Source organism: Felis catus, chromosome B4, assembly GCF_018350175.1.
Source record: "Felis catus isolate Fca126 chromosome B4, F.catus_Fca126_mat1.0, whole genome shotgun sequence".
NCBI lineage: Eukaryota > Metazoa > Chordata > Mammalia > Carnivora > Felidae > Felis > Felis catus.
In genome coordinates, this window is record NC_058374.1 from 78,202,325 (window position 1) to 78,223,109 (window position 20,785).

At 42.4% G+C, this 20,785-nt stretch overlaps 1 protein-coding gene across 10 annotated transcripts in view; it reads left to right on the plus strand.

Annotated features, from left to right (window-relative positions):
- SCN8A (sodium voltage-gated channel alpha subunit 8) overlaps window positions 1–20,785 on the plus strand; it is a 179,174-nt gene that overhangs the window by 89,405 nt on the left and 68,984 nt on the right. For all 10 annotated transcript variants that reach the window (XM_023257081.2, XM_023257082.2, XM_023257084.2 and 7 more), the window contains 5 exons: window positions 9,106–9,327; window positions 10,665–10,728; window positions 12,874–13,015; window positions 14,971–15,177; window positions 16,061–16,354. In XM_023257081.2, coding sequence (XP_023112849.1) covers window positions 9,106–9,327; window positions 10,665–10,728; window positions 12,874–13,015; window positions 14,971–15,177; window positions 16,061–16,354 — 929 coding nt within the window. The remainder of the gene's footprint in view (window positions 1–9,105; window positions 9,328–10,664; window positions 10,729–12,873; window positions 13,016–14,970; window positions 15,178–16,060; window positions 16,355–20,785) is intronic.

A 20,785-nucleotide genomic window follows, 5' to 3' on the forward strand; every position in this document is an offset into this window, starting at 1 on the left:
TGGGAGCTTTCTCCTTATCAACTAGAGGCTGGGTGTCCATGAGAGTGTATTCTTCGTGGCAAGAAACCACAACCCCGACTTAGTCAAGGTTCGGTTCCTAGCCTGCGACAGAAAACGCAGTTCATTCTGTGGGCAGCCTCATGAAGCTCATTGATGGTGGTTTAACCCTTAGGCAGGCCTTGTCTTATTTTTTAAGGCATCTGGAGCACCAAATCTTTACTTTCATTTTTCCTTTGCTCTCTTTCGTCTCTGGCCTCTTTTAAATATGATCCCATGTTTTCTGCTCACTTCCCCCAACGTACTCTGCAAGGCATCTGTCTCTTTATGTTCTTGTGATCTCAAAACTTCTCTTCCAGAATTAAATTGGAAAGCTGCATTCTGTTCACTAACTAGGGCAGCAGATGCTATCTCTGGTCTAGCTCTTAGCTTCTGTCTCTGCTGTATGGGTAGCTTCTGACCACAGCATTTCTGCAAGATAACTCTTGACTGGCCTCACATTATTTATCCTCACTATTAATCAGTCTATCTATAAAATATATTTATAAGCACATTTCTATAGTGTTTATAAGGACTGGTAGGGCTCCATAAATGATTTTGTGTAACAATTATTATTTAAAGAAGAAACCTAAACTCAAAGAAAGGGCTTGTGTCAGCGTTTAGACCTCAGCTTGATGATTTGAAATAGATTCCCAATTCCTGTTTCTAGAAGCACCGCCACTCAAGCTGGCTTTGTGAAGTTAACTGGGATGGAGAAGAACTTTAAGGGATAATAAAGCCAGTAATAGGTCTCTGTCAGTGAGTGATATAACTGATACTTGAATTAAAGTGTGACTTTTTATCCCAAATCCTTTCGTTCCCTATACTACTTATCGAGGGCTATTGTCCTGTTCCTACCTGCCTGTTACCCAGGTCTCCTTTCAAGGTGGGAATACCATTGTATGAATTAGTAGACCTGACACCATTTCTTGACTGGAAATCTCAGTCATTTTTTACTCTACTGTAGAGCCAGGCCTCAGTTCCCTCTTTGTGAAAGCCATCGTCCTGCACACCAAGTCTTCTCCGGGATCACTTCAGTGGGACTGCTGATATTTTTGCCTGTTCCTGTTCCCAGTTTGACTGTAGGCTTTTGCTGAAGCTGCCAGAAACAGCAGCAAGAGCAACCACAGAACTGACGTGGGGTCTGCAAGATCCCCCAAAGCCCCTGGCTCCCTTCATGAGAGTTTTCCTGGAGAACTCACCCACTCACCTGGGCTGCCACTCCCTTCCCTCTTAGCACCTTTGGTAGATATTCTGACTGCGTCAGAGCAGTCAGGACTCCCAGGAGATGGGGCAGTGCACTGCCTCAGTTAGCTCCAGCCTTTTGGATAAGAGGTGCTTTGATTTAGAGCCTTTTCGTGGCTTAGAAAACACCAAACCCACATTCTCACCCTTTTTATTTGCTGACTCAAGATCTAGACATGCATCACACATGGTTTGCCTTTTGCTTCAGAGAGCTTGGCTTCAAGAACATTGCTTGCAAACTGCACGCTGGAACGGTCAGTTACAGGAAGAGACCCTTCCTTTCTACATTTCCTTTGGTCTGGAATTTGCCACATTCAACTTGACATTGAAGTATACTATGTAGAAATTTATGTCTTAAAACTTTGTTTTTGCTCTATATTCATTTGGGGCCCAGGCGGAAAAATGAGCTTCTGAGTGACTTTGTCAGAAGTTTCATCTTCTCCATTCTTTGACCGTGTGCCACAGGACTGACCTGCCCAAAGACAGGGTGGCCATCTCAAAGCAGGCGTCTGAGGTTTTGCCTACAGAGTAGCATTTAATGGTGTAAATAAAATGGGTTGGGATGGCCTTATTTACCAGTTGCTTCTCATTTCTAGCATCATTTCAGTGACTCCTGAAAAGCACTACGTCCCTATTTGCCCACACTGGTTTAATATCATTTTGCTTTCTTTAGAGTTGTAATTTCTTGATTACTTTTCTCTTTGATTTTTCATTCCTGTGCTTTCGTTTCTGTTACTTTCTCTCCTTACCTGTGGTATCAGAGAAGAAGTAGGAAAAATGATGGGCCCTTTTTCCTCCCACCCCAGTATTCACAAAGAAACCATTTTCTTTAAGTGTATGCATTATGAATATGGCAATTTCTGCTGCACAGTGAAGGGGGAAAGTGTTTTCAGACTATATTTAGCCTCATTGTTTCCTTTACCGTATTCTAGTTATTAATCCAGTTGCTTTTATGTTTCTCCTTTTCCCACATTGCTTCTCAGAAAACATAGCCGAAGTTTAACATAGTGGCCCTAAGTGGGGAAGCACTAAAGTCTCATAGGATCCCACCGATCCACCTTTGGGAGCTAGTTTAAGTTTTGTTGAGACCTTGTGATATAAATCTGGTGTTGAGTAAATAAATCTACTGCCTCTAAATCTCTCCCAATTTATTCCTGATCTACAGAACCTTCAATAATATCATTGTAAGGCTTGAACCTGCGGCAAGAAAACTGACCTGGCACAAATTTACCCTAGGACTTGTCTGGACCAAGCCAGACTTCAGGAATTAGGGAAACTTATTTCCCGTGGAGTGAGAACTCCTCGTTACCGCTCTAGAGACCCGTGCCGGTGTGAATTTTGTAGAATTAGCTCGCGTTGCTTCAAACCAGATAGATTTTTCAACCTGAGCCACAAACCAGGAAATAGAAATTTACTTTATTTACAATCTGGCATCACCATGGTGGAAGATTTTGATCCCAGCATGCATGGCTGATTTCTCTGGACTTGGCACGTAAGCAGGCTTTGTTCACTTGTTCAGGAGATGGCTGGACGTCATGAAAGGTGACAGGAGGTTCAGCGGTGCTTTTGGACATAGAGGCTTCATCTTCTCCTCAAAATTCTTTAAATGGCCCAAATTCCTCTCTGATAGCTGACATTTCTGTACATTGGGTCCAGCTGTCTTTTCCTGATTTACAGTAAATGTATTAACTGCTTCTGCTCAAACACATCCCAGTGCTAGTTAATGTTAGCCTTTTCCAAGAGTTCTCACTGTCCAATTTGCCCCCACGTGGCTTCTGTTGTGCACTCTGTTGTGTGGGAGTTGTTTGAAGGAGCATTCTGCTCTGTTTTGGATAATCAGTTTTCAGTCAGTATCTTGCTTGTTCTGGTATGTGGTGTTGTGAGCCAGTAGAAGAAGCAAAGCAACTTCTCCTCACAGCCAGCACAGTGGCATTTTCCATTCTGACGTGCATCAGGTTAGAAATTCCACCAGCGGCTTCTTACTTCAGTGACCTGCATTGGTGATAGCAGGACGCACTTTTGCCTGACTGCATTTACTAGAGCATATCAGTCGCTGCTGGCAAGACTGTAGAGCTTGAGTTCAAGAAATGCATTCTGTGAAAGACTATCAGGTACATGAAAAGACGCTCAGTATCACTAATCATTAAGGAAATGCAAGTTAGAACCATAATGACATATCACCTCACACAGATTAGAATGGCCATCGTCAAAGAGACAAGAGTTAGCAAACACTGGGCATGGATATGGAAAAAAGGGAACCCTTGCACATTGGTGGGATTAGTAAAGTGGTGCAGCCACTATGGGAAACGGTATGAAGTATCCTCAAAACTTAAAAATAGAACTACCATATGATCCAGCATTTCCATTTCTGGGACTACATCCAAAGGAAACGAAAACACTAACTCAAAAAAGATATCTGCACCCCATGCTCATAGCAGCATTATTTACAATAGCCAAGACATGGAAACAGCCAAAGTGTCCATGGATGGATCAATAGATAATGTTGTGAGATACACACACACACACACACACACACACACACACACACATACATATATACATACACACACACACAATAGAATATTATTCAGGTATAAAAAATGAGGAAACCGTACCATTTGTGACAACATGGATGGACCTTGAAGTATTATGCTCAGTAAGATAAGTTGGACAGAGAAATGTATGATCTCACTTATGTGTGGAATCTAAAAACAAACTCATAGAAAAAGAGATCAGATTTGTGGGTACCAGAGGCAGAGTGTGGGAGGAGGAGGAATTGGAGGAAGGTGGCCAAAAGGTACAGACTTCCAGTTATAAGAGAAAGGTAAGTATTAGGGATGGAATGTGTAACATGATGAGTATAGCTAACACTGCTGTGTGATATATAGGAACGTTGTTAACAGAGTAACTGCTAAGAGTTCTCACCACAAGGAAAAGTGTTTTTCCTTTTTTTCTCCCCCCCCCCCCTCTTTTTATTGTACCTATATGAGAAGATGGATGTGAGCTGAACCTACTAGGGTAATCATTTCACATCATGATGTACGCCTTAAATTTCTACAGTGATATATGTCCATTATTTCTCAATAAAATTGGAAAAAGAGAAAGAAATGCATTGACAGCATCCTCTCCCTAACTTGGCACTGATTTCTGCAAATATGGTCATTCACAGTCATCAACCCTAATGGAAGGAAGAAGAGTCTTGGCTGAGGCCAGATGGTCCAGTGACCATTTACATTTAATATTGCTGTGTAATTGTGTGTCTGCCTCGGGATGCTAACATCACACTAAATCACCTTTCTTCCTGTGGGACCTGGATGAGAATCTTGGAGAGTAAACTTTTTAGATGGCCATCGGTAGTGTTATTTAGTGATTATTGTTGCTTAATTAAGATTTGTTTCTCTGATCCCCTGTATACCTGAATGCCATTTCCAACTTGAGTTTCTACTTGAAACTTCTTGAAAGCTGAAAGAACTCTTACCAAGGAGTTGATCTAAACCTCAGACTTCAAAACAAAACACTTGAATTTTTTTTTTTTTTTTTTTTTTTGCTTTCTTGACTCATGTTTACAGACTTCTTCAGCAATGACATCTGGTTTATGGAGAAAAGATTTGAAACCAGCTGAGTGAGAGCATGTAGGTCTATTCCCAGGAAAGTGATGAGTTCCACGTATGGTTGGTGTATTAGTTGAACATCTTTGGTTGCAAGTGAAAGGATATATGAGGACTTCAGGGAATCTAAGGGTTGGAATGCTTTTGGGCTTCTGGAAGCCCGTGAAACCAGAATGCAGTCAGAAAGCTCCAGATACCAGGAAGTACTTTGTCTGAATGTCTTTTTCTCTCCGTGTGTCCATTTCCTTTTTCTATCTCTTAGCTTACTAACTGCCTTTACTTCTCGGACATATCCTAACATAATGACAGAATAAGGCTACCACTTAGTTCCCAAATTTATGTTATCATTCCTTGTACTTGAAAAGGCTACTGGACTGTCTCTTGTCCCATTCTAAATTCCAGGAGGAGCGGTGCCTGGGTGGCTCAGTCAGTTAAGCATCCAACTTCGGCTCAGGTCATAATCTCACAGTTCGTGAGTTTGAGCCCCGGATCAGGCTCTCTGCTGTCAGCTCTGAGCCTGCTTGGGATACTCTGTCTGTCTCTCTCTCTCTCTGCCCTTCCCCACCCCCTCAAAAATAAACTTAAAACTGATTGAAATTAAAAATAAATGAATGAATAAATAGAGAAATCAATCAATCAATCCTGGAGGAAACGATTGGGATTTAGATCAGATGTCCACCCTGACGTCTATAAACTACTAACAGAAGGTCACTTCCTACATACAAGGTTGCTGAGAGCCCAGGTTTAGAAACGGGATTGTTTGAGCCTCGTGGCCTGGAATTTCCTATTAAACAGGCCTGGAACTGTCCAGAGAGTCCCAGCCCAGGAAGATCAGATTAGACTCATGCTAAATTGTATGGTTTTTAAATTTTTATTTTATTTCATTTTATTCATTCATTCACTCATTCATTCATTCATTCATTCATTCATTCATCGAGAGTTCCCAGCCCGGGAAAATCAAATTAGACTCATGCTAAAATTTTATGGGTTTTTAAATTTTATTTAATTTTATGTATGTATTTACATCACAAATGCATTGGTTTGACTATTTTTGTAGTATTTACTCATGTCACTAATATGAATGACAGCTTACAGCTCTTTTCTCAATTCATTTAAAATGGAAATAGAAATGACTTTGAACAATCATCCCATGTTCACATAAGTGTTTGTCTGAACCATTCAGGGGAGATATTCTGAATGATATTAAGCTCTTCTTAAAGAAGTCCAGGAAGAGAAACTACAACCATTCTTCAGTGACTTATTCAATTGTTTTTTTTTTTTTTAATCATGCTTTGACTTTGAAAACAGAGCTTTATAATTTTAGGAACCTAGAATTGAATTATTGACCTAGTATAGACCCACCTCAACCGAGCCAAATACAGTGAAGGATTTTTCTATTCCTCAGCAACTTATGAAAATAAGACCCATAATACTGCAGCAACTTTTACATCTTGATGGTTGTCTTCTATTTTATACCACCAGTATCTTCTTACTTGCCTGTGTGACTATGATACAGTTTCTTAGGGCCTTCAAATAAAAGGTTGAAATTTCAGCTACTTAGTCTGAAAGAATAAATATCTCTCCCCTATTCTGAAAGGCTTTTCAAGAAGATTCTTCAGTTTTTCCTCCACTGCCCACTGCCACATACTGTGTATGGAAAAATGAGACTGAGGTGGAACCTTGAACTTGCTCTGATGTACAGTGGGTTATAACTAGTGGCTGAGCCAGGACCAGAATTCCTGCTCTCTGATTCCCTATCTGGTGCTCTTTTTGCACAGCCTTATGAGGAGAAAACAATCAGGTTAGAAATGTCCTGTGTCCTGTGCCTTGAATGCAGACAAGCTTTTCCTAATCCTTTCGGTGGCCACAGTCTTCATGGAAGGTCTGTTCCGTAAGAAAGCACAGGCCTCTGCACACTTTTGTATCTCTGCAATCTTAATTTGTAGCTCTTTTTTCTTTAATATCTCTTAGAATCCTTTCAGGTTATCTGTGTGAGAGGAAAGAAAACTTATTCATTTGCTCTTTCAATGAAAATATATTAACTGAGGGGGTGCCTGGATGGCTCAGTCAGTTAAGTGTCCAACTTCGGCTCAGGTTATGGTCTCATGGTTCGTGAGTTCGAGCCTTGCGTCAGGCTCTCTGCTGTCAGTGCAGAGCGCACTTTGGATCCTCGGTCTCCCTCTCTCTCTGCCCCTCCTCCACTTGCGCGCTCTCTCTCTCTCTCTCTCTCTCTCTCTCTCTCTCTCTCTCTCTCAAAAATAAGTGAACTTAAAAATATGTGTATATATTATATATTTTATATATATATAAAGTGTATGCTTCATGCCAGGTCCTGTGCTTCGCACAGCATGCATAACTATTACTGGACTTGTATAGAAAATTCTATCAAATCCAACTTTAAAAATTCCAGGTGGTTACTTGCAAAATACAGCAGAAAAACCCAATCATGTTCATCCCCCCCCCCCCCATTCGATCACTGTACGAGGTTAGCCGCGTAGTGTCATTATCCCAATCATATCTCTTTGAGGAGGACACCGCATGTGTAACAGCGATAGCTTGCCAGTGTCAAGTGCCAGGCACTGTACTTTTACATTCATTTTCCTATTTAAATGTATTTTACATTCATTTTCCTATTTAAACCTCACAACAACCCAGTGAAGCGTTTTGGTAATACCTTTTTATAGATGAGTAAACTGAGGTTCAGACAAAAATAGTTAACATTTGTGTCTTTGCCGTGTGCCAGGTGCTATGTTAAGTACTTAAATGAATTATGCTCAATCCTCACAACAGCCCTAGAGGTTCAACTATAATTATTCCCATTTTAAAGATGAAAAACCTAAGATTCCAAAAGGTTAGGTATATTACTCAGGTCACACAAGTAGTGGTATAACTTAGTCAAGAGCAGTAATTATATACCTCGCTTCCCACTCCACAGCCAAGATTAGGATTTCTCTTGAATTTCAGTCTGGTTTCCTGCCTTTGGAAGTGGATCAGGAGTATGATCCCTCTCGAGGCCTATGTGTCAAGGCACTGGGTTTGCTTCCCATCTGTCCTGGTACACTGGCATCCCTGGAGTGCTCAGTATATTTTTGGCTATGTCCTATGGATGGCCCGATGCCTAGACGTGCCCGGGAGAGCCTCACACAGAATCCGTTTTGACCCAAACATCATGAACCCACAACCATGTTCTCCTGTGTCTCCTATCATTAATAACTCCATGTGCAGTTAAGAAAGCTACCTGCAGATTTAAATTTGAACCAGTGGCTTGCAGTTAAACCTCAAATTCAAGTGGGTTATATGTTTTTTATTTTGTTGTCAATCTAGGACAGAAAAAAAGGTCAGTTGTAGAGAACAGGGCATATGTGTGATACAGAGAAGGTATATTCGTAAATGGAAAGACGAACCATAAATACCGGGTTGATAATAACCTTTTCAATATATTGGCCTTACCAGAGCTCTTGGGAAAATATTTATCGTACTTTCTTACTACTTGGCTTTTAAACTTTCCAGTAGTTCTCTGTCCAACCAGGAACCCTCCTCAATCCCTGTCTTTCCCATTTGTTTATTCAGCAAATATTTACTCAGTACCTGCCATGAGCTAGGCAGTCTAGATACAGCTGTGAATGAGACAGACATAAATAATTAATTATAACCGTGATAAATGCTACAGAGCAAAGTATGAGGTATTATTAAATTATTAATAATAATGGAGGAGGGAGAAGAATTGTAAAGTCCGGGAAGGCTTTCTGGGGGAATTGATATTTAAGCTGAGCCCAAAGGATGAATAGGAAGGAGTTAGGCAGGTAGGACAGGGGAATGGAAAGGATGAATAGGAGTTAGGCAGGTAGGACAGGGGAATGGAAGGAAGCATTCCAGGCATAGGGAACAGCCTGTAGGAAGACTATGAGGCAAGTAAGAGCCGGATTCATTCGAGGAGGTAAGCAGCAGTCAGACTCAGGAAAGTACAGGAAGAAAAGAGTCGCATGTTGGAGAAGGAACTTTCTTTTTCTTTTTAAAAATTAATTGACTCAAGAATTGATACTTCTGGAATGACTGATTGTTGACCCATTGTTATTCCCATGGCATAAGAGATAAAGTGGCCATGGTTCAAGGGTGGTGCTGTGGGGAGGAGTAGAAGCCAGTAGCCAAGAGGGAGGCTGGGGGAGGTGGGGAGGGGTATGGGGTGACTCTGATTCTGAGGCTTCTGTCTCCACAGGCCTGAAGACCATTGTGGGTGCCCTAATCCAGTCAGTGAAGAAGCTGTCAGACGTGATGATTCTGACAGTGTTCTGCCTGAGCGTTTTTGCCTTGATTGGACTGCAGCTTTTCATGGGAAACCTGCGAAACAAGTGTGTTGTGTGGCCCATAAACTTCAATGAGAGCTATCTGGAAAATGGCACCAGAGGCTTTGATTGGGAAGAGTATATCAATAATAAAAGTAGGTGGCCCTTTTCCTGCAAGAAGTGAAAGACCAGTCTTTCTGTAGTTTATGTGGTTCAAAGCCATCACTGGGCTTTAAAAGTAGTTGGGCTGGAAAGGAATCCAGTGCTACTGAAGCAACCTGAGGAAGTTATTCCCTTTCCTCGGGGTAGGACTGTGTTCAGAAACACACTCTGGTTTTTTGTTTTTTGTTTTTTTTCTCTCCTTTTAAAACTGAAAATGAAACTATAGCTTTTTGCAGGCACCCCTAAACTTTTGCTTTGAAAATCAGGCTCATGAGTTTGATAAAAATACCATTTGCTCTAGTTCAGTAAAACCTCAGATATTTAAACATTTAGTTCAGAATATGCATAGTAAGCTCTCTTAATATTACTAAGACTGTCATAGCTGGTCTGGTGTGGGGAGTCAGGTAATCTGTAAGTAACCATTTGAGCCTATTATAGTTAAGGAGTTTTAATAATTTCATTTCAGGAACCAAAGCACTTGGGTCTTACACTAAGGAACATTTGGTGTGATGGTATTTCTATAAAATGGGGAGTGGGGCACCTGGGTGGCTCAGTCGGTTGAGTGTCTCACTTCGGCTCAGGTCGTGATCTTGTGGTTCATGAGTTTGAGCCCCACATCGGGCTCTCTACTGTCAGTACAGAGCCTCCTTCAGATCCTTTGTCTCCCTCTCTCTCTGCCCCTCCCCTGCTCACTCATTCTCTCCCTTTCTCTCTCTCTCTCTCTCTCTCTCTCTCTCTCTCTCTCTCTCAAAAATAAATAAACATGAAAAAAATGTTTAGTAAAATAAAATGGGGGAAAGTTAACAATACCACTATTAGTCACTCCTGAGAAATAAAGGCAGTTAAGTAGCTGTAAGAAAATGTTGCAAAGGGAATTTCAGGAACACATACAGGAAAGGGGAACATGCCTGCTAATTTAATATAGGACATGGTAATGTGATCAGTGAGGATTTTCATTTGTCTTGGGTACAGAAGAAGGATGGAAGGCCAAAGTTGTACAAAGGAATAAAGAACTCAGAAGACTCACTTCTAGACCCCTTAATTTCAATTCCCAGAAACTAGCATGAAGATTGGAGATATGAGGGGAAGTCAAGTGTCTGTAAAAAGAACATTGTATTAGGACTCCTAGTAGCATTTTTCATTTTTAAGTATATATATGAAAATGATTAATGGGAAAGAATTTTTATCAGGTTTTCCTCTGTCAGAAAAGATTTATATGAGCTAAAATCAATAACTGCTTCTGCTGGGGCTAATTAGGAACAGTGAGACTTTATTCTCTCATTCACTTGTATCTGCCTTATTCATTTCCTGCCTCTTCAAACTTTTCTAGCAAATTTTTACACGGTTCCTGGCATGCTGGAACCTTTACTCTGTGGGAACAGTTCTGATGCTGGGTAAGTAGCTCACCTCATTTTGTTCTTGTCCCTTGAAATAATGTGTCAGATGAAAATGGGCAATATTTTCACTTTTCTTTGTGCTCATATAGTAGATCCTAACTAGGTCTGACGTATTGGTTGACTCAGATTTCTTTCTGTTTCGTATTTGTCCATCCAAAATTGGCATTTCACTAGGAGGTGAATGTGCCTATAGTCTCAAGCCAAAATAAGAAATGTAAAAGGCTGAGAAGGATAGAGTCTGCAACACCAGATATCTTGCCTGTCTCTTGTAGATTTCCCCTCATTGTCTTAGGCCACAATTAAGAACATCTATAGAAGGGACACTGTCTTGGTGACAGATTAGTACCAAGGATGACCTAAAACATACTACGCCTGACAGCGTGGGGAGGGAAAAGAGTAGCAACATAGTATTTTTTTTGCCATTTTTAAAAAATTGTGGGAAAGTACACAGAACATAAAATTTACCCTCATAACCATTTTTACGTGTTCAGTTCAGTGGCATTAAGCACCCGTTAACTACTAACTCCCCATTTCCCCTTCCCCTCCCATTCCGCTTTCTGCCTCTATTATTTCGACCACTCTGAGCCTCTCATGTCAGAGGAATCATGCGGCAGTTGTCTTTTTGTGACTGGCTTTTTTCGCTTGGCAGGATGTCCTCAAGGTTTACCCATGTTATTGCATGTGTCAGAATTTCTTTCCTTTTTCATGTTGAGTGATATTCCATTGTCTTTAAAAACCACATTTCGTTTATCCATTCGTCTGTCGGCGGACACTCAGGTTGCTCCCATATTTTAGTTACTGTGAGTAATGCTACTGTGAACACAAGTTGCCACCAACATAATGCAAATCTTGATTCTGCTACTTTCAGCTCTAAGACTTTTGGCAAGCCATTTCACTTAGGTGAGCCTCAATTTCTTCATCCATAACACGGAATCAATAACTCCTGTGCTCGCTTCCTTCAAGGGCTATTGCAATGATGCAATTAGATGACATACACGAAAGTGCTTTGGAAACAGAAAGTCACATAAATGTGAGGGTGTCACATCATTATCCAGCATGTATTGGCCCTCTAGGAATTGGTGTTTTAAGATGACCATAACAACTAGATGTCCATTTAATTTCTGTATCTAAGTCAATACCAGAAGTTCCATTGAAATACATATCAGGTGAGTCTCAAAGCAGGAGAACTGGTAAAAATGAGGTCACTGAGATTCCCAGTGTGACATAGGTTGTCTTGGTGAGTATTAAGAGAACAAAGGTGATGAAGAGGAACTTCTAGCTAGCCATTTGTCATTTGGGATCATAGCCAAGAGGAATTTGCTTGAATTGCACATTGATATGAATCTGGGACAGTGGTTCTCAAATTTTGGTGTGCATATGAATCACCTGGCGTGCCTCTTTAAAATGCAGATCCGGGGGGCGCCTGGGTGGCGCAGTCGGTTAAGCGTCCGACTTCAGCCAGGTCATGATCTCGCCGTCCGTGAGTTCGAGCCCCGCGTCGGGCTCTGGGCTGATGGCTCAGAGCCTGGAGCCTGTTTCCGATTCTGTGTCTCCCTCTCTCTCTGCCCCTCCCCCGTTCATGCTCTGTCTCTCTCTGTCGCAAAAATAAACAAACATTGAAAAAAAAATTAAAAAAAAATAAATAAATAAAATGCAGATCCGGGAGGGTGCCTGGGTGGCTCAGTCAGTTGAGCGTCGACTTTGGCTTAGGTCATGATCTCATGGTTTGTGAGTTTGAGCCCCGCATCGGGCTCTGTGCGGCCCAGTGCAAAGCCCGCTTCAGATCCTCGGATCCTCTGTCCCCCTCTCTCTGCCCCTTCTTGACTTGCACTGTCTCAAAAATAAATAAACATTTTTTTTTTTAATGCAGATTCGTGGCTCCCATATCTAGAGCTTGTATACCTAGGTCTGGGTAGGACATAGGAATCAGCATTTTCAAGAGGCAAGCCTGGCGATTCTGATCCTAGGCTGTCCCCAAGACATCGTTTTTTGAAACGTTGACCTTTTCTTTTTTTAACACCTGTATTTTGGCCTGACTTTCTAGATGGTTATTTGTTATCTCCATAGTCCTAGAGATGACTTACAGTTGATGACTGGGTACAATGATGTTGAAAAGCCCTGAAATTCCTTTTCTTTTCTCAGACAATGCCCAGAGGGGTACCAGTGTATGAAAGCAGGAAGGAACCCCAACTACGGTTACACAAGCTTTGACACGTTCAGCTGGGCCTTCTTGGCATTATTTCGCCTTATGACCCAGGACTACTGGGAAAATTTGTATCAGCTGGTAAGTAGTACTACCTCTCTTTTGAGTGCTTTTTCTCTTTGGTGACAGAATTTGTATGAGGGTATGGGGTTGGGGACATTCTGTGTAAGAGACCTTCAGGGAAGGCATTGTACAGGATCTTGGGATATTATTTCTCAGAGTCAGCTGACTTACACAATTAAGTGAACTCTCCCAGCTCTTGCCCCTGTTTCTTTAGTGCCCAGTCATGTAAAGCTTGTAGAGGCTCACAGCCTTGACAGCCTTTTGCCTGGCCTGGGAATCTGCTATCTCGGTTTACTTCCTGTTGTTTCACCAGACCATCTGCAGTGTTTCTCTGCTCAGATTTTTGGCTTAGGGTGTCTTTTTAAGGCATATCAATTAAACATACTCTACAAAGCACCATGCTAGACATTAGAAAGATGAGATTTCTATCCACGAAGACCTTGGATTCTAAACATAACATTTTTGAGATTTGTAACATATGTGGACATATGTTATACAGACAGGTTGTGACAGATTAAAAAAAAAAGGTCTGCCATTCTGTTGGGCTATACTGGTGACTAGGCAAGTCATTTAACTTTGCTGGTGGTGATGGAGGAGTAAGTCTAGGTGATTGCTAAGGGTCTTCCAGCTTGGAAATTCCGTGATAATTCATTGTTTTCTATTTGACTCTGGTGTTTGGTGATGCCAGTTCAAGAATAAGAAATATGTCTCCTTCAGGCATGAAGGAATGTCTCGAAGGGAAGCTTCTTTTTTTTTTTAATTTTTTTAATGTTTATTTATTTTTGAGAGAGAGCCAGAGTGCAAGCAGGGGAGGGACAGAGAGAGAGGGAGACACAGAATCTGAAGCAGCTTCAGGCTGTGAGCCATCAACACAGAGCCCCACGCGGGACTCAAACCCGCGAACCATGAGATCACGACCTGAGCCGAAGTCGGACACTTAACTGACTGAGCCAGCCAGGCCCCCCTTGAAGGGAATCTTCCAATTCAGATCCTATAGGACAGCCTAGAGTTCTCTCAGGTTCAAATCTTTCTTGTGAAATATTTGTGGTTGATGCTAAGTTTCATTTACTATTTGTAGTTGAAAAGAATAACAATGGGGGCGTCTGGGTGGCTCAGTCAGTTAAGCATCAGACTTCAGCTCAGGTCATGTCTCACCGGTGAGAGTTCGAGCCCCACGTCGGGCTCTATGCTGACACCTCAGAGACTGGAGCCTACTTCGAATTCTGTGTCTCCCTCTCTCTGCCCCTCCCCCCGCCTCTCAAAAATAAATAAACATTAAAAAAAAATTTTTTTTTAAATAATGATGAAAACTAAGTAAGAGTAAGTCGCATATACATAAACTAAAACCCAAGTGTTCTTTGATGTCCATTTGCTCACAGCTAGTGAAAGGACTAGTCCTAGGATCCTCCTTCCTACTGTTTTCTCCACTGTTATTTATGCCACATCTCTCTTTAAAAACCCACCCTATTGCAGAAGGAAAGGAAGGATGTCACTCAAGATGGGGACTTCCTATGACTTGGACCCGATCCCTAAGATGGAATTTATCTGTTAACGCTCTTTGAGGACCAGTAGATAAATGAGCTGAAGTCTTGTATTCATTTCTTTATACTTGTTTTAGAATCAGCTAACGAAGGCAAATATAATCCTTAGCTCGGAGCATTTTTCCCTTTAAAAACAATCAAGTATTTTTCCATGAAAGGAGTATATCAGGAGTACTCGGAAAGGGAAGCGGATTTTTTCTGTCACAAGGCATTGGAGGTACTAGTGACATTTACTCTGAATTGAGGCTGGAGGAAGCCATTTGGCCACTGGGGATGCTAAGTACTCTGCAGTATTGAAGGCACACCGCACAACAAAGGACTGTTCTGTCAAAACTGCAGTGGTGCCCCTGCAGACGAACATTATCCCACGAGGTAGTTTCAGCCTGGTTCATTTGATGCATAGGACTCAGAAAACGGTCTTCGTCTTCACAGACCCTGCGAGCTGCTGGGAAAACGTACATGATCTTCTTCGTCTTGGTCATCTTTGTGGGTTCTTTCTATCTGGTGAACTTGATCTTGGCTGTGGTGGCCATGGCTTATGAAGAACAGAATCAGGCAACCCTGGAGGAAGCAGAGCAAAAAGAGGCTGAATTCAAAGCAATGTTGGAGCAACTGAAAAAGCAACAGGAAGAGGCACAGGTTGGTGATCGGTGCTTTGCGATATACAGTCCTTCCTGCCAGATCACCGTGACTAAGGCCCTATCTCATTGCCATTGCAGTTGATCTTCTCGAGGCACGTTGTCAAATAGAAGCCATTGATCTGATTAAAATAACCCAAGTGACAACCGCAGATGGCTGGCCCAATTATTCCATTTGTCTTAACGGCCGAATAGTTTGTTAACATGATCTCTACTTGAATTTCTCAGCTGTTTAGCGTTCAACTGCTAGGGTGGCTGGGCGGGGGAAGCAAGCGGCCAGAGCAGTATATATAGTGCTTCCTATAAGCATAGCCTTTTTGTTGAGGCCATCAGTAGGATCTCCTTCATACATTCTCTGCGATCATGAAAATATTGGTTGTCATTGAAAAGAAGATACAGGTAAAAGAGTAAAATAAAATTTGAAAACCAGTCTAGTGGTCCCACCACCCTAACGCTTTGCTTTCTGATTCTTGTCCAAACATACATGCGTTTTTACACCGTTGGGCCCATAATGTGTATAATTTGGTTTCTTAGCATTCATTTTCAGAGTTGTCCAGAAGAAATCTTTTGGTACCAAGGAGGCGGCCACGTTCTTGTCAGAGATACTTCAGAGAATAAATCCCTGAGTTCTTCCCCCTGGGTTCTGCTCTGATTACACAGTGTGTGCCACAGTGTGTGTGGCTGTGTGCCACAATACAGATCAACCAGAAAATGGAGATAGCCAAGTCCTGGCCGCAGTCTCCTCTCCGGGCTGGTTCGCCCTCCTCCTTTTTCCCTGCTTCCCCTATCCGTGGGAAAGGAAATGAACTGCCCTGATTGCTTGGCTCCTTGCAGCTCCAGTTAACTGCTTCTGACTGGCCTGTCACTGTGGCTCCCCCCTCCAGGCGGCAGCGATGGCCACCTCCGCCGGCACGGTCTCAGAAGATGCCATAGAGGAGGAAGGTGAAGAAGGGGTAGGCTCTCCTCGGAGCTCCTCTGAAGTATCCAAACTCAGCTCCAAGAGTGCCAAAGAAAGACGTAATAGGAGAAAGAAGAGGAAGCAGAAGGAGCTCTCCGAAGGAGAGGAAAAAGGGGATCCTGAAAAGGTCTTTAAGTCAGAGTCGGAAGACGGGATGAGGAGGAAGGGCTTTCGGCTGCCAGACAACAGAATAGGAAGGAAGTTTTCCATCATGAATCAGGTAAACTATTTGCACTGGGTCAAATAAGCCTAAGAAATCTCCTTTTCCTAATCTCACTTGATTCTCACATTCCCCCCGTTTGCTCTACATTTTCCAGCCCCTTCCCTGCGTCCTCAGGCCTGTCTCTCCATGGTCCGTACTATCCTCTAGAGGGAGCATTGTGGGCGTGTTAGGGCTGTCCTCTGCTCCAGTCCTGCCCTCCCCTCTCTGCTCTGGGCCAGCCCTAGGACCGTGTGATCACCTCTGGCAGCCTTACTGCAGCCGTAAAGTCCCTTTCACACCAGTAGGCCTTCCATTCTACCCCTCTCCTTAAACGTTGGAACATCAGAATTTAGCTTTCAAACATCTCTGTTTAAGAATTGCATGTAATTGTAGGTTAAAGAAAAAAAGAGTCCTGAAACTCTACGTCACCTTATTTGAGTGTGGCAAATTCTAGTAATTAATTATTCTAGATATATAATGTCATGCTGATAAATTAGCCTATGGTAGGTTAAAAGCCTCCAGTTGTACCCAACTTTGATAAATGGGGAAACTAAGAGAAAGAGAGAGGAGAGGACTTACGGGTAATTACTGAGCATTCTATTACTATAAATATCACCACATAACACCTATTTTTGGATTTCAAAGAACACCACCAAAATCCAATCCTGAGGCCATTAAATTCCCAATTTTAAGGAAATGCTAGAAAGTTAGTCCGGTATGAAATAGATGACAGTTACTGGTCTTCTGGCAGCGTACCCTGTGTCTTTGCTTGTTTCCGAGAGGTGACCATTGTGCTTCTCCCTAACACCTCTCCCCTCCCAGTTCAGCCTCTGCCAGTCCTGTTCACTTGATCACAGCAGAATCTCTCGTGTCCCTCCCCCACTTCCCATCCTATTAACTGTATCTTAGTTCACGTGTATTAGTCCGTTCTACCTCAGTTATATCCACTGCGGGTTTGTTTCCTCTGATCATTCTCCCTCTCCTTTATGTTGTATATACTGTCAACAGAGCACTTCCTAAAACAGAGCTCTCATTATTCACCACCAAGCAGTTGTGGAGTGCCTACCATGCATCAGGGATTATGCTGACTCCCAGAGATTCACGGTGATTAAAACACTGTCCCTCTCCTAAGGAACTTAACAGTGTAGTGGAGCGGCCACCAAAACTTATTTCTATAATACCATGGATGGTTCCATGTTTTTCCATAATTGAAATAGGCTGGAATGTTTTAGAGGTCACGGGATGTACCGCAACCTGGAGGTTTGGCAAAGACTTTCTCGGGAAGGTAAATAAAGGATAAACAGGAGTTAGGTAGTGTGTGTGTGTGTGTGTGTGTGTGTGTGTGTGTGTGTGTGTGTTGATGAGGGAGTAATAGGGCAGAAGAAAGGATATTCCAGATGGGGAAGAAAAGTATGTTCCCGTTTGGACACCCTATAACCAAGTAGAGAGGTCTTTTAGACACACAGATAATCAAATGACGTCTTTGGGAAGAGGTCCTGAGCCGACACCTGGTGACTGGAACCGTGAGACTTGATGAGGTGCTCAAAGCGGTTGTGTCAGGTGAAGGAACAGTGGGCTAGGGCCTCCACCTCTGATGTTCATGGGCATCGCAGATGGAGCTCATGAAGAAAAACAAATGAACAGTCATGAGAGGTGCTGAGAGGACCAGTTCAGTGAAACCAGGAGAGCACAAAGATTGGAGAAAGCAGGCGAGTGGTCAGTGGATTGAAAGTTAACAGAAATGCTTCATGAGATCAGAATTGGAAATAAGCACTGGATTTGGCAATATAAGTCACTGAGCACTTTAAAGACACACTTCAGTCCAGGGTAAGGATGGATGCCATATTAAGTGAGAACTGGAGACGATGAGGGTAGACATCTCATAAAAGCTTCTTGAAAGCTATGGGTGGAAGGTAAGTATTTTTTATAATCTGCAGTGGGGGAGCCCAGAAGAAGGGGAAGTAGAGGTCGAAAACGGAGTCGAATAGAAAAGAAACTGGAGCACAGTCTTGGAAGACGTGAAACTAGATAGAGTCTCTAACAGGAAGGGGCTACCTTTTACCCGAAAATGTCAGGACATGCGGGTGTGGATAAGTTTGTAGATAGGGAGTAGGAAGTTGAAGAAGATGACACTGGAATGTCTGTAGTTTGCAGTAATGTAGGAAATTCAAAGTCCTATTGAAGGGAATGAGAGGTTGAGTTTAAAGTTTATTTTCAAGAGAGAGTATGCGCACAAACAGGGGAGGGGCAGAGAGAGGGGCACTCTCAGCACGGAACCCGACTTGGGGCACGAACCTATGAACCATGAGATCATGACCTGAGCTGAGATCAAGAGTCAGATGCTTAACCAGTTGAGCCACCCAGGCGCCCCAAGAGGTTGAGTTTAAAGAAATGAGAGGGGTGTTTAAAGAAAATATTGACAGTGTAGAATAGTTATTACAAAGAATAGGAGAGGAAATTACCCTAAACAGATTCAGTCTATTTACCAACCAAGTGCCAGCCCCTAGTTGGAAATTATAGTGCTCCCCGCTCCTGGCCTTTTCAATCCCAGTCACTGTGCCCTGTCAGCCGCCCTGCACTTAGGCCAGAATGAACTACTAGATGCTTCTCATCTACGAGGTTTGTTTCCTACCCTCAGATTTGCTCCAGGAACCCCCTCTCTAAGATGCCCTATTTTTCTTGCTCTCAGGGTCCACATCGTACTTCCTCTTCACATCCTTCTCTCAAAAAACCTTCCCAGCCCTCCCCGACTCCACACCTCAGTGGGAATTACCATTTTATCTTTCCATTATGTTTCCTACGTATCTCTTTATGTGTTGCTTTTTACTCCTACTATTCTTTCCTCTCTTAGATAAAGTGCTAAAGGCAAGGCATGCATATGGCTAGTGTTCAGATATTTGTTGGACAGATGAATGGGGGACTTTTATAAATCTGATTTCACCCCTTCTGGGACTTCTTTGTGGCCTAGAGCCATCTCGGTCTCACCTTCGCCTCACCTTTCTCCTAGTTCTGCCTCTTTTGGGGAAAAGTATGATTGCAGCTTCATTGTAATCCAACCCTTGTCTTGAGAGCCATCACTGAGCTGGTTAATGAATACCTTAGTGCTGTTATTGAATGGTCTCTGATTAATCTATTGGCTTTAGCACAGAGTTGCACTGATTGCTCCCTAGCTCAAAAAATAAAACTGGGCTTCTGAAATGTCCTGCTTTGCATGAAAATGTTCACTTCCTCTAATTTCCCCATCTGAAAAAAAATTGTAGATTCCTAGAGGCCGTGGCTATCTGCCAAGACTTGCTTAGAAACCCTACATGGAAGTAATATTCTTTGTCCCAGGACTCTTCTGCAGTTCCTCTGATTTTATCTGGAAGAAAGACTAAAACTGAGGCCTAGAGTCGTTAACTTATCTAAGGTTATATGGCTAGTAGGTGTTTCAGTCAAGATTTGAACCAGGTCCTTTGGACCACAGAGCTTGTATTCCTGTACATGACCGTGTGCAGCCACTCCCTCCCCACTCACCTCCACACATCCATGGTCATCTCTTCTGTTGGCTCACCAGTGAACATGGCTTCAGTTCAGTTTCCTGTGTTGCCATCTGTAGAGAGCCCTTAAGACATCTGCCCACCCAATCTCCTACTCATTTCTCTATAAAATTACTGCTCTGGTTTTAGGGCTTAGGACAGTTTATAAATATTAAGTTGAGTTCAATTTTGCACAGTGTTTTAATTTTTCTATTACAGTATTCCTCAAGCTTTTTGGTCTTAAGACCCCTTGATATTCTTTTTTTTTTTTTTTAGAGAGAGAGAAAGTGAGGGATAGAGGGAGAGGGAGAGAATAAAATCCTAAGCAGGCTCTATGCGCAGTGTGGAACCCCATACCTGGCTCAATCTTAGACCCCAGGATCTTGACCTGAGCTACACTTGATCTTAGCCAAAAGGTTGAGAAGTGATTGACCTGAGCTGAAATCAAGAGTTGGATGCTTAACTGACTGAGCTACCCAGCTGCCCCTAGGCCCCCTTAATATTCTTAAAAATTGAAGACCTCAAAGTGCTTTTTTTAACTGTGCTTTTAATTTATATTAGAAATTAAGAAATTTAATAATTAAATATCTACAATATGTAATTTAATAATTACTATTAAATTAAGAACTTTAAAAATATTAAACATGTTTATTTACTGATTTACCTAAAAATAATAATGATAGGGGCGCCTGGCTGGCTCAATTGATAGAGCATGTGACTCTTGATCTTGGGGTTTTGAGTTCCAGTCCTACACTGGGTGTAGAGATTACTTAAAAAAAAAATAGGGGCGCCTGGGTAGCTCAATGGGTTGCACATCCAACTTCAGCTCAGGTCATGATCTCACAGTTCATGGGTTTGAGCTCCCCGTCAGGCTCTGTGCTGACAGTTTGGAGCCTGGAGCCTGCTTCTGATTGTGTGTCTCCCTCTCTTT